At 48.7% G+C, this 12317-nt stretch overlaps 3 protein-coding genes across 3 annotated transcripts; all 3 read left to right on the plus strand.

Moving 5' to 3' along the window:
• The first annotated feature begins 251 nt into the window (after positions 1-251).
• On the plus strand, positions 252-2652 carry C1QA (complement C1q A chain). The gene is made up of 3 exons (XM_039367537.1): positions 252-414; positions 1140-1309; positions 1894-2652. The coding sequence occupies exons 2-3, from the start codon at positions 1147-1149 to the stop codon at positions 2463-2465; spliced, it is 735 nt and encodes a 244-aa protein (XP_039223471.1). The 5' UTR covers positions 252-414; positions 1140-1146; the 3' UTR covers positions 2466-2652.
• Positions 2653-4887: 2235 nt separating this feature from the next.
• Positions 4888-7201, plus strand: C1QC (complement C1q C chain). The gene is made up of 3 exons (XM_039367536.1): positions 4888-5041; positions 5754-5932; positions 6492-7201. The coding sequence occupies exons 2-3, from the start codon at positions 5755-5757 to the stop codon at positions 7046-7048; spliced, it is 735 nt and encodes a 244-aa protein (XP_039223470.1). The 5' UTR covers positions 4888-5041; position 5754; the 3' UTR covers positions 7049-7201.
• A 1426-nt stretch (positions 7202-8627) lies between these two features.
• On the plus strand, positions 8628-11976 carry C1QB (complement C1q B chain). Its single transcript, XM_039367535.1, has 3 exons — positions 8628-8804; positions 10408-10580; positions 11169-11976. Exons 2-3 carry the CDS (start codon positions 10409-10411, stop codon positions 11750-11752), a joined length of 756 nt encoding a protein of 251 aa, XP_039223469.1. The 5' UTR covers positions 8628-8804; position 10408; the 3' UTR covers positions 11753-11976.
• The last annotated feature ends 341 nt before the right edge of the window (positions 11977-12317 follow it).

Genomic DNA, 12317 nt, shown 5'->3' on the forward strand with positions numbered 1-12317 from the left:
TCCCCCTGTTTTTTCCCCTTTTCCTCTCATCAAACAATTACAATTCTTAACATTATCAATGTATACTAAATTAGGTGGAAACCTCACCATCTTATTTTGCTAACATTGTAGAAATAACTACAATACCAGCTCATAAGTCAGTAGCCTGTTTTTCGCGCTCTTGTGTGTCGTCTGCAAATTTGATGAGTTCCCCTTCTCCGTGGAAGGAGAAGGCGATGGACCCAATTCGTTTGTGGCCGGTGGGGGCTGCGAGCAAGAGGAAGCAATTGAAAGGGGAAAGGAGGAAGGGAAACTTTGAGTTGTCTTACTCAGCCATCTGGGACTGTCCTCCATCCGGTTGTCCGTTCCTGTGCTCAGCAAAGGGAGACAATTCTCCCCAGAAATCTGATCCGGATCGTCTTTTTTTCCAAGGAGGTAAGTGGTATTCTGGAGTCTCCTTCCAGAAGGGACTTCAATTCAATGTTGGGTTTATTCCCCAGCTTTGACCCTTTTGGCCTGTTCTGATGGACACTCCTTCTTGTTCACCAGATGGTTGGAAGAGAGAGTTGCCGTGGAGGTCCATCTGTAGGAAAGCTGTTGAGGTTCTCCTGGATTTTCTGCCCAGCATGGTCCAGGAACAGGGTCTCTCAGCCTTGATCACTTTAGGATGGGTGGGCTTCAACTCCCAGAAAGGAGACCCTTCCAGACAGAATGATAGAATGACAGACAGAATGGTAGAATGACAGACAGAATGATAGAACGACAGACAGAATGACGGAATTACAGATAGAATGAGAGAATGACAGAATAACTGACAGAACGAGAGAATGACAGAATGATGGAGAGAACGACAGAGTTTGGAAGGGACCTCAGAGGTCGTCCAGCCCAACCCCCTGCTCAAGCAGGAGAACCTACTAGACCCATTCTGGACAAAATGGGGTTTCATTTCTAGTCTTCTTCCCAACAGTTGTAACTCAAAGTGGTTTGTGAGAAAATAAACAGCTTGGCTTTGCAAATGGAAGCCTTGAAAATGGTTCCGTGGCTTGCAGAGCGTGAGAAACCTCTGGGCGGTGGGCAATTCCTTCTCCCCCCCCCCAAGTAGGAGAAAATGAGGGGGGGAAACGAGGGTCTCTCACCCTCTTCTCTGCTCGTGGCCACAGAGTCAAGATGGCAAGCCGCCCGTGGTTGGCCGTCGCTGTGTTGATCGTGACGCTGGAGGTGGTGGGTGCCCAGCAGAACGTCTGCCAAGCACCCCGGGGCAGAGACGGACACCCAGGAGCCCCAGGAAGGAATGGAAGGCCGGGCCAAAAAGGGGACATGGGTGCACCAGGTAAATAATAATAGTAACAATAATAATAATAATTGCCAGCAGGTAGCCAAGAATGAAGCAAAGGAAAGCAAAGCAAAAACAGGAAAGCAAAAAAGCAAAAACTAAAAAAGAAAAATAAATTAAGAATGACCGGTTTGCTGTAGGTATTCAAGTTTAGAATAGAATAGAGTAGAATAGAATACAGTACAGTACAGTACAATAGAAATAATAAACAATAGAATACAATACAGTACAGTACAATAGAATAGAAATAATAAAGAATAGAATAGAATAGAATAGAATAGAATAGAATAGAATAGAATAGAATAGAATAGAATAACAGAGTTGGAAGGGACCTTGTTACTATTGGGGGGCACAGCCCCTTTCTCTCAATGGGGGGGGGCTGGAGTCCCAAACCCCATCTCCATCCTGGAATCCACGTCTAATCTCCATAATAACCTTATATCAAAATAATTTAAATTATTGGCTTCCTCCCAATCAATGCCGTCGCCCCTTGAACCCTGCTCGAGCAGGGGGTTGGACTAGAAGACCTCCCGTGGGCCCTTCCCCCCTCCCTGATTTTTTCCTCTCTCCTTTCCTTCCAGGGATGGGGACCCACAGCTCCGGAATCCGGGGCCCGAAAGGCGAACCGGGGGAGCCCGGCCCTCCGGGGCAAGCAGGCGACCAAGGTCTCCGAGGCCCGGATGGCCTGGTGGGCCCCGCTGGGCCAGTAGGGGATCGGGGCCCCAAGGGCCAAGTGGGCAACGTTCAGAATCAGCCCAAGACGGCCTTCTCGGCTTCTCGCAAGGACCCCTCTCCCGGGCTGTCCCCCAAAACCGTGGTCTTCGACCACAGCATCACCAACCAGGACAACGCCTACAGCACCCAGACGGGGAAGTTCACCTGCAGGGTCCCCGGCTACTACTACTTCACCTTCCAGGTGGTCTCCAAGGGAAGCCTGTGCTTGGACCTGATGCAGCGGGACAGCGCGGTGGCCACCTTCTGCGACCAGAGCCAGGGGCTGCTGCAGGTCAACTCCGGGGGCAGCGTCCTGCAGCTGGCCCGAGGGGACCAGGTGTGGCTGGACAGCAACCCCCCGGGTGGGGCCAGCATCTACCAGGGCTCGGAGGCCGACAGCGTCTTCAGCGGCTTCCTCTTGTTCCCCACCAAGGCTTGACCCAGCTCGGGGTTTCGCCCCCCCCCTCCGGGACGCCCCTTTTGGCTGAATGCAATGCTTCGCTTGGCAACGCTGCCCCTGCGAGGGAGGACTGGGCCTGACCGACAGGGGTCTGTCTGGACTTCCTGGGTTGAGAGGCAAGTTCCCCTGCTAGCTGCTGCCAAATAAAAATCTTCTCAAGGTCAAACGTCGTCTGATAAATTCAGGGTGGTGGACCTTGCCCCCTGTGGGAGAGGGGCTTAAAGGAGGGGAAAGGAAGAAGAAAGAAAGAAAGAAAGAAAGAAAGAAAGAAAGAAAGAAAGAAAGAAAGAAGAGAAAAAAAAAGAAAGAGAAAAAAAGAAAGAAAGAAAGGGAAAAGAAAGAAAAAGAAGAATGAAAGAAAGAAAAAGAAAGAAAGAAAGAAAGAAAGAAAAGGAGGGAGGGAGGGAGAAAAGAAAGGGAGGGAGGGAAGGAAGGAAGAAAGGAAGGAAGAAAAAGGAGGAATGAAGGAAGAAAGGAAGGAAAAATAGGGAGGAAAAAACGGAGGAAAAAGGAGGGAGGGAAGGAAGAAAGGAAAGAAAAATGGGACGGGGAGGGAGAAAGGGAGGGAAAAAAGGGAGGAAAGGAAGGAAGGCAGGAAGGAAGGAAAAAAGGAGGGAAGGAAAGAAGCAGAGAACTGCAATTATTATTTAGAACAGAACAGAATACTACATGGTTAAATACACCTAGACATAAGTTTATTTATTTTTTTTGTATGGCGTTAACAAAATGTAGCCTGGTGCATGAAATTCTCACACACAACATATACTACGCGTATGAAAATATAAAAACCCCAGAACGGTGAATTATTTTAAAAGCACACAGTGCCACTGATCCATACAATTATGAATACAGTGAAATTAACATTGTACTTCCGAGTTCAGACCGTCTGTTCAAAGTTATGACGATGCTGAAGGAAGGAGCGTACGGCCGGGTCTTGCAAGGTCGATAATTTTTTTTTCCTGAGAAAAAAGAAAAAGTTTGGGGAGCACTGGATTAGATGACACCCCCGCCACGTCCCTCCCAATCTTACCATCCCAGATTTTAATAACCTAATTCGAATTCCTGCATGGGGTTAGACTGGATGACCACCAAGGTCCCTGACTCTCCCATTCTGTGAAATGAATATAAAAGGAGGAGAGATCAGATCAAAGGGCCTGATGGCAAAACGCTATTTTAAAGGAGGTGGCATATACCTTTGCTGGACAGCAGCCCATCAGGGATGCTGTAATAACGGCAGGGAGGGGATGGACTAGGTGACCTTCAGGCTCCTTTCCAAGCCTTCCATTTGAGGATTTTGAACATTCCGTTTTTCAGAATTTTTTTCCCTGGAAAAACACAAGCCTGAAATCAATCAATTACAGACATTTACGGAAAATGCCTGTCACGGCCATCAATAAATACTCCCATCAATGGAGGTTTTTGAAGAAGAGATTGGACAGCCACTTGTCTCCTGCTTGAGCAGGGGGTTGGACTAGATGACCTCCAAGGTCCCCTCCAGCTCCGTTATCCCATTATTCTGTTCAATGGAGACAATCTCTCTAATCAGAAAAGCTAATTCATCCCTCTCAACAAGACCTGTGAATTTCACCCATCGTGCCTATAACAATCTCTCCGTAATAATCTTATAATTAAAACAATTTAAATTATTGGCTTCCTCACCATCAGTTCTGACCCGGAAGCACGGATGTGTTACGGAGTGCTTTAATTATATTTATGGCTGACTAATTAATGGAACATGCTTGCCTTTCGGAGCAACCTAGAACTAAGGAGAAATTTCCTGACAGTTAGGACAATTAACCAGTGGAACGACTTGCCACCAGAAATTGTGGGTGCTTAATCACTGGAAGGTTGTTGTTGTTGTTGTTTTTAAAAAAAGATCGGACAACGGTTTATCTGGGATGTGTATATAAGGTCTCCTGCCTTTAACCAGGGGGTTGGACTAGACGACCTCTAAGGTCCCTTCCAGGCCTGTGATTCTATGTAATTCTGCTCTTCCTTGTGGGGCCAGGACGTTCCCTGACACTCCTGTTTCATCTTTGAACATAGAATCCTAGGGCTGGATGGGACCTTGGAGGTCTTCTAGTCCAACCCCCTGCTCAAGCAGGAGATCCTAGACCATTTCAATCAATCAATGAGGATAGAGCTGGAAGGGACCTTGGAGGTCTTCCAGTCCAACCCCTTGCTCAAGCAAGGACACCCTGCCTATACCTTCACAACAATCCTAGGAGGTAGGCCACTCGGTGAGTAGTTTTCATTGCTGAATTCGGATTTTCAGCTAAATCTCTCCTTATTCATCCCTGGGGCAGGGGAGATTGAAATTAACGGGTTGCAAAGCAGCAAAATTGTTGACGCTGAGGTTTTAGATTCAAAAGAGAAGCACAACACGAGGTGGACTAGTTCCTTTTTTTTTTCTTTCTTTTTTTCTTTGGGGACCACCAACTTCCTCATGAAGTCTGATGCTGCTGCAAGACGATTCTTCTGCCCTCAACTAGCTGGCCCCTGATTAATTCCTGTTGCTTGCAGGATCGGCTAGGATCCCGCCGTGTCCTTGAGAGGTAAGAGATCCTCCCCATGGAATTTTCTGTCTTTTTCCAAAGGTTTAGGAAAAAAACCTTTCTCTCCGGGGAAGACACAGCAATCGGCTCCTCTCGAAAAAACTGGAGGAGCCTAGCCGAATTTGGAGGGGGGGGGCAATGATTGGCAGATCAGCTGGGAAATTAATTTATTCTTGACAAAAGCATTTATAATCCCCAGTAAGGCAGAAGGATTGAAGTCTGGGGAATTAAAATCAGGTTGTTCCAATCTCCTCTCTTCTCCTCTCCTTTCCTTTCCTTTCCTTTCATTCTCTTTCCTTCTTTCCTTTCCTTTCCTTCCCTTCCTTTCCTTTCTTCCTTTCCTTTCATTCTCTTTCCTTTCCTTTCCTTTCATTCTCTTTCCTTTCCCTTCCTTTCATTCTCTTTCCTTTCCCTTCCCTTTCCATTTTGATTGTTGTTGTTGTTGTTGTTGTTATTATTATTATTATTAAGTTCTTAACCAACACTCTGTGTCATTATGACCCCAGTAAGAGCTTTCCTTTGCTAATGTTTCTCAACCTTAGCAATTTTAAGATGTGTGGACTTCAGCTCCCAGAATTCCGTGGTCAGCATGCTAGCGAAAGAATTCTGGGACTTGCCGGTTGGGAATTCTGGGAGTCGAAGTCCACACGTTTTAAAATGGCCAAGTTTGCAAAAAAAAACAAAAACATGGCTTGATTCTGTCTCCCTGCAGGATGGACAGGACCTGGGTGCGGATGCTGCTCTGGATCATTCTCCTTTTGATCGTGGGAGATGTCTCCTGCGCAGCAGATCCTCTAAGTTATGTCTACGGGGCACCGGGTCTCCCCGGGGTCCCGGGACCTCCAGGGAGAGATGGCCGAGACGGTTATAAGGGATCCAAAGGAGAAGCAGGTTAGTAGCTCCTGTTTGCCCCCTCCTCATTTTAATAATCTGGGTGAACCTGCCAATCTTTTGAGAAGTCTGGCTGGACCCTCACTGCCGTGGCTATTTATTATGATTGTGTACGCTTAAAGGAAAAAGAAGGGGAGAATAGGTGGAAAAACAAGGGACAGGCGTGAATTTCAGATAAATAAACCCCAAACCCAATCTCTAAGGGGCTGCCCCAGGGAAGAGGGGAGGGGGTCCCACCTATTCTCCAAGGCGCCTGAAGGCAGGACGACAAACAACAGATGGGAACTAATCAAGGAGAGAAGCAAGCTGGAACTAAGGAGAAACTTCCTGACAGTGAGAATAATTAACCAGTGGAACTCCTTGCCACCAGAAATGGTGAGTGGAGGCTTTCCAGAAGAGACTGGGCAGCCGTTTGTCCGGAAGGGTATACGGTCTGCTTGAGCAGAGGGTTGGACTAGAGGACATCCAAGGTCCCTTCCAGCTCTATTACGGTAGCAAGTGGCGGATTAGCTGGGTGACGGTCTCCCGGCTTCCAACTCGCCTTGTCTCCGATCACTAGGTCCCCCAGCCCTTCCTGGAAGCCACGGGCCCAAAGGAGAAGCAGGTTCCCCCGGTGTTCCGGGTCTGCCCGGGAAAAGTGGACCTCGGGGATCTCCCGGCGTCCTGGGAGACGTCGGCCCCAAAGGCGAACGGGGTGAGACCGGGGATCCTGGCGGCCACAAGCTCATGTACCAGTCGGCCTTCTCGGTCAAGCGCCAGACCCACGCGCATCCGGTGAAGAACGCCCCGGTGGTCTTCCACGGCAACATCACCAACACCTACCACGATTACGACACCACCACGGGCAAGTTCACCTGCCGCATCCCGGGCGTCTACTACTTCGTCTTCCACACCTCCCTGACCTCCAACCTCTGCGTCAACCTGTATCGGAGCCGGGACAAGGTGGCCAGCTTTTGCGACCACATCTCCAACCCCAAGCAGGTCAGCTCCGGAGGGGTCCTGCTCCAGTTGCAAGCCGGCCACCAGGTCTGGCTGGCGGTCAACGACTACAACGGCATGGTTGGCATGGCGGGGGCCGACAGCGTCTTCTCCGGCTTCCTGCTTTTTCCCGATTAACTTCCCCGGGAGATCCACCTTGGCTCGTGAGCCTGTAAGGAGACTCCTTCTGGATCTCCCCCTCGCTTTGCTGTCGTTCCAGGTTGCTTCCGCTTTATTGCAAAAAAATAAAATAAAATAAAGAGTTTGTAACTGTGATTGAAAAAAACAAAAGAAAAGAAAAAACAGTCAAGCGGTCTTTGATTTGCTCGTACACAATCGCTTCCCGCCGGATGCGTCTCGACGTCGCCCAATTTAAGATGGGTGGACTTCAACTCCCAAGCTATACCGGCTGGGGGGGATTCTGGGAGTTGAAGTCCATCCATCTTAAAAGGTTGCCAAAAGAATGGCTGGGGGATTCTGGGAGATGAACTCCACCCATCTTTAAAAGGTTGCCAAGGTTGAGAAACAGCGATTTAGGGCGTTACATTATGCAAATATACAGTATATACAGTGTATGAATAAATGAAATCAATGACTCGCTCGGGTGACCTGGATGGTTTAAGGATAAACCATTCAAAAATTGAACCCCAAGTTCTCTCTCCCAGGTTCAGCCCCTCTTAAGAGGCATCTGATTTTGCACCCCGATCAACGAAGAACTCTTGACGGAATGGCAATTTCTCATCCCATTAAATTCAGGAACTCTTGAGCTGGTTTCTGAAGTTGATTAATTTTGGTTCAGAGCTGAATAACACAGAAGCTCAAATCAGCCAATCAAGCAATCAAATATTTATTATAATCAGAGACCAGCATAAGAAGACTGGAATACAGAAATTTTAAAAGCTAAAACATATAAAACCCACAAAATTATATACACACACAGACACATACATATATATCAAGATCATCTCTATCTATCTATCTATCTATCTATCTATCTATCCATCCATCCATCCATCCATCCATCATCTATCCATCCATCATCTATCTATCTATCTATCTATCTATCTATCTATCTATCTATCTATCTATCTATTCTCTATATTTATCTTTATATCTATCTATCATTTCTCTATATCTATTTATCTATCTATCTATCTATCTATCTCTAACTACCTATCATTTCTCTATATCTATTTATCTTTATATCTATCTATCATCTATCTATCTATCTCTTTCTTTCTTTCTTTCTTCTTTCCTTCCTTCCTTCCTTCCTTTCCTTCATTTCTTTCTTTTTCTCCCACTGTTTTGCAGTTGTCACCCTCAGCCTCTCTTTGGCTGGCTGGGAACCTCTGAGCTTTGCACACCAAGCAAAATTAAACTCCTTTGAGATGGCAAAGACAGGGTTGTGATTGCAAAACGCTTCCCCCCGTCCCCCCCCCCCGGGAGCCAGAGAGAAAAGAGAATAAGACCCCAAACCACAAAAACCACCAGGAACCCAACACTCTTCTTTATTTTTTTATTTTTTTATTTTTTTTTGCAGAGGTCGCAGAAAAAACCCCGAGAGGCATCCTGCTTGCCCCCCACCCCACCCGTGAGAAGGATGGATGTGAAACTGCTGGCAAGGCGGATGAGGGTACAGGGAGGGGGGGGTGTCACCCAGCAGAAAGCAGAAGCTTGGGCTAGTTTCCTCGTTGTGGCAAACACAACGTGGAGGAAAGAGGGGGGGGGAAGGAGGTCAGCAGCCTGAAGCCCAGAGATGTGTGTGTGCACACACACACATGCCTGTCCCATCTGACAAATCGCTTTTGACTTTTCCAACAGCACCGGACAGGACGGACCGACAACGGGCGGCAGCTAAGACTTGCTAGCTTGAGGGCACAGAAAGAAGGGCTAGGTAAGAAAATGACTTTTTTTTGAGGGAGGGGGAGATTTTTGCTGTGGAGCTCAGCACCTTTGCAAGTTGTGTGTGTGTGTGTGTGTGTCTGCGTGTGTTTATGACGGTGGTGAATCGCAGATTCTTGGGGGGGGGTCCACAAAAGGATCCACCAGGTTGTCCCAAAAGTGACTTTTTTCAAGAAGCAAGTGGACTTTCTTGTTTTTTTCTTTGAAGAGGTTTCGCTACTCATCCGAGAAGCTTCGTCGGCTTCTTTGGATGGTGGGGAAAGGGAAGGATTTATACTCCTTGCAGACAGCACAGTGCAGGGAGCCCTGTGCAGATCTGTCCCTTGGGGGGGACGAAACAACCCCTTGACAAACGCAGGGCGCAACATAACAATCCTGCCACTCCCCACCGTCCACTCAGAGCTGAAGAAGCTTCTGGGATCAGAAGCGAAACATCTTCAAAGAAAAACAGGAAAGTCCAGCGGGATGACAGAGACTCTCCGTAGACAACTGGAGTTTCTTCTTGTTGTCGTTGCTGTTGTTGTTGTTGTGCTTTCCCTTGGAAAACATTTTGTTTGTCATCCGAGAAGCTTCTTCAGTTCTTGGGCGAGAAGCGAAACATTTTTTTTTCTTTTTTAAAAAATCTTTTTTTATTATTCCTTTATAATATAAAATGCAGAAAGACCAAAGAAAACAGCAGGAAAATAAAGGGAAGGGAAAGTGTAAGAAAAAGGGGGAAAAGAAAGAAAAGGCCTTGGTAGAATAAGATAATAACGTCAAATCTCTCTCTTTTTTTTTTTAACCATCGCATAATAGAATAAACTAGCCTATCTAATTGGTGAAACCCAAAATCGAAGTTTCCTTTTTTTCCCCCCACCTCAAGCACAAAGTCCAGAAGTGGTTTCCAAGTCGAAACAAAAATAATTGTGTTTTTTTTTCCCCTTCTTTGATCAAAGCAGTCGCTTTAGCCATCTCTGCTAAAGGAGTGAAACATTTTTTTAAAAAAAATTAAAAACTAAGAAAGTTCGTTTGTTTTTTTTGGGGGGGAAAGCACCTTTGAGACAACCGTGACCTGGATGATGGAGAGTTTCTGTTGGTGTCCACCAGGGCTGAATAACAGGCCTGGAAAGGACCCCGGAGGTCATCTAGTCCAACCCCCCTGCTCAGGCAGGAAACCCTGTATCTTTTCGGACAAATGGCTGTCCAGTCTCTTCTTAAAAGCCTCCCTTGCTGAGGACCCACGATGTATTTTAATGAAAGCTCAAGAAAAGCAGGAGAGGAGATTCTGATGACCTTGCTAAACCCAGGCTCACACAAGGCAAAGGCTGAGTTCCCAGAGCCCTAACTGGCAAACTATGGTATGAAATAAACCAGCGTTTCTCAATCTCGGGAACTTTTAAGAACAGATGGACTTCAAACTCCCAGAATTCAACTCCTGGCATGGCTGGCTGGGGGAATTCTGGGAGTTGAGGTCCCACCCATCTGAAAACTGAAACCCAGGCTGGTGGCCTTCGACCCCCAGCATTCCCCAGCCAGGATTCTGGGAGTTGAAGTCCTTTGTCTGGGGGGGGGGGCAATTCCACCTAATCGCTCTGTTGCTTTCTGTGCCCATCCAGGATGCTCAGCGCCAAGGTGGCGGTCGGGGTGCTGATGCTCTGCCTGCCTGCAGCGTGGCTGGCACAGGCCAGCAGCTGTGAAGGACCCCCACTGATTCCAGGGACCCCTGGGATGCCAGGAGCTCCGGGCTCGGACGGCCAGGATGGAGTTGACGGGAGCAAAGGAGAGCGAGGTAAGCAAGAGAAGGATCCTATTAAGGTGGGCAGAGACCTTTCCATCTAAGGCAGGGGAGGGAAAAGGTTGGGAGGGAGCTTGGGTCATCTAGTCCAGCCTCGGAGGAGGTCTACTGCAACAGGGGTGAACAAAGCCTCTACCTCAGGAGCTTCGCAAACCTTTTGTCCTCCATTCGCCCGAACCACTTATCAGAGAGTTTGATTGAATTTCAAGGAACTGGGGAAAACCAGGAGCTGCGTTAGCACGAGCATAATTAGCATTCGGGTCCGTGTAGTCGCCGTAATTGCTGGCAGATTGCTGGCGGCGGTCGCAAACGAGGAGGAGAGGGAGAAGGGAAAGATGGAGGTGGAGAAGGAGAAGAAGAAGGACAAGAAGATGGAGAAGTAGATAGAGGAGGAGATGGGAAAGAAGGAGAAAGGAAAAGAAGAATTCTCCCTTCCAGTTCTTCTTCCCCACCCACCCCCTTAGTCTGCACCCACAGCAACAACCCTACAAGGTAGGCTGGGAACTCAGTGCTCGCTAGGACCCACAGTGAAGCTACCCCATCCACCCCTGTGTCTTTTTTTTTCTTCTGTCTCTTTTCTAGGCCCACCTGGAAGAGTCGAAGACTTCCGGGACGCTGGCGAACCAGGGGAACCGGGAATTCCAGGTTTCCCAGGGAAATTTGGACCCCGGGGACCCACCGGGGCCAAAGGTCCCCCTGGCCCCCCCGGAGACCGGGGCCCCAAGGGCGAATCCGGGGACGCCAAAACCTCCCACCAATCCGCTTTCTCGGCCACGCGGGGTACCACTTTTACCCCGAGCCGAGCTCGACCGGTCCGCTTTGACCGAGTCATCACCAACGTGGGGAACCACTACAACAATCGCTACGGTCAGTTCACCTGCCAGATCCCGGGCATCTACTACTTCACCTACCACGCCACCTCACGGGGCAACCTGTGTCTGAAGCTGAAGAAGGGGCGGGGCAGCGCCAGCAGCGAGAGCGTGGTGACCTTCTGCGACTACGTCCTGAACACCTTTCAGGTGACCACCGGTGGGGTGGTCCTCCGGGTGGCCCAGGGCGAGATGGTGTGGCTGGAGCCGACGGAGAAAAACTCACTGCTGGGGGGCATAGAAGGGTCGGATAGCATATTCTCCGGGTTCCTGCTGTTCCCCGAGGCAAATGTCTGAACGCGTTACCTCTGGGGGCGTCCGTCTCTCGTGCGCCCCGAAGGGATAACGCGGGGGGCTGACGAGTTGCAAGCCTCCTCCTCTCCCGTCTCCTTCCTTCTGCTTGGCCCCCTCCCTGCTTTTCTCCCCCACCCTCTATTTTTTGTTTCCAAGGGAAGCCGCCGAGCTTGAGGTCTCTGCCGCATTTGCAAACGAATCTAATAAATGATCATTGACGAAAGGTTTTTCCAGGTTTCGTGGGGTAATTCGAACAGAGGTTTCACGGCGGTGAGTCCTCTTGGGGAGAGGGGGGGAGTTTATGATCCAGAGGGTGTCAGAAAGGCTTTACAGGGACTCCTCGGCTTACAACGGTCGGTTTAGTGTCTGTTTGAAGTTATCCTTGAGCATCTAGCGCCCTCTGCTGGCTGCGTCTGGGTTACCCGACTTTTCTTGCGGCAGATGTTAAGTGAATCACTGCGGTTTTAAGTTAGGGACGAGGTTGTTAAGCAAATCCAGCTTCCCCCGTTGACTTGGCTGGTCAGATGGTCGCCAGAGGGGATCCCATGACCCCAGGGTGCAGCGACCG

The sequence above is a fragment of the Crotalus tigris genome, unplaced genomic scaffold (assembly GCF_016545835.1).
Source record: "Crotalus tigris isolate CLP2741 ecotype Arizona unplaced genomic scaffold, ASM1654583v1 scf7180000020588.15403103151:6194809, whole genome shotgun sequence".
Lineage (NCBI taxonomy): Eukaryota > Metazoa > Chordata > Lepidosauria > Squamata > Viperidae > Crotalus > Crotalus tigris.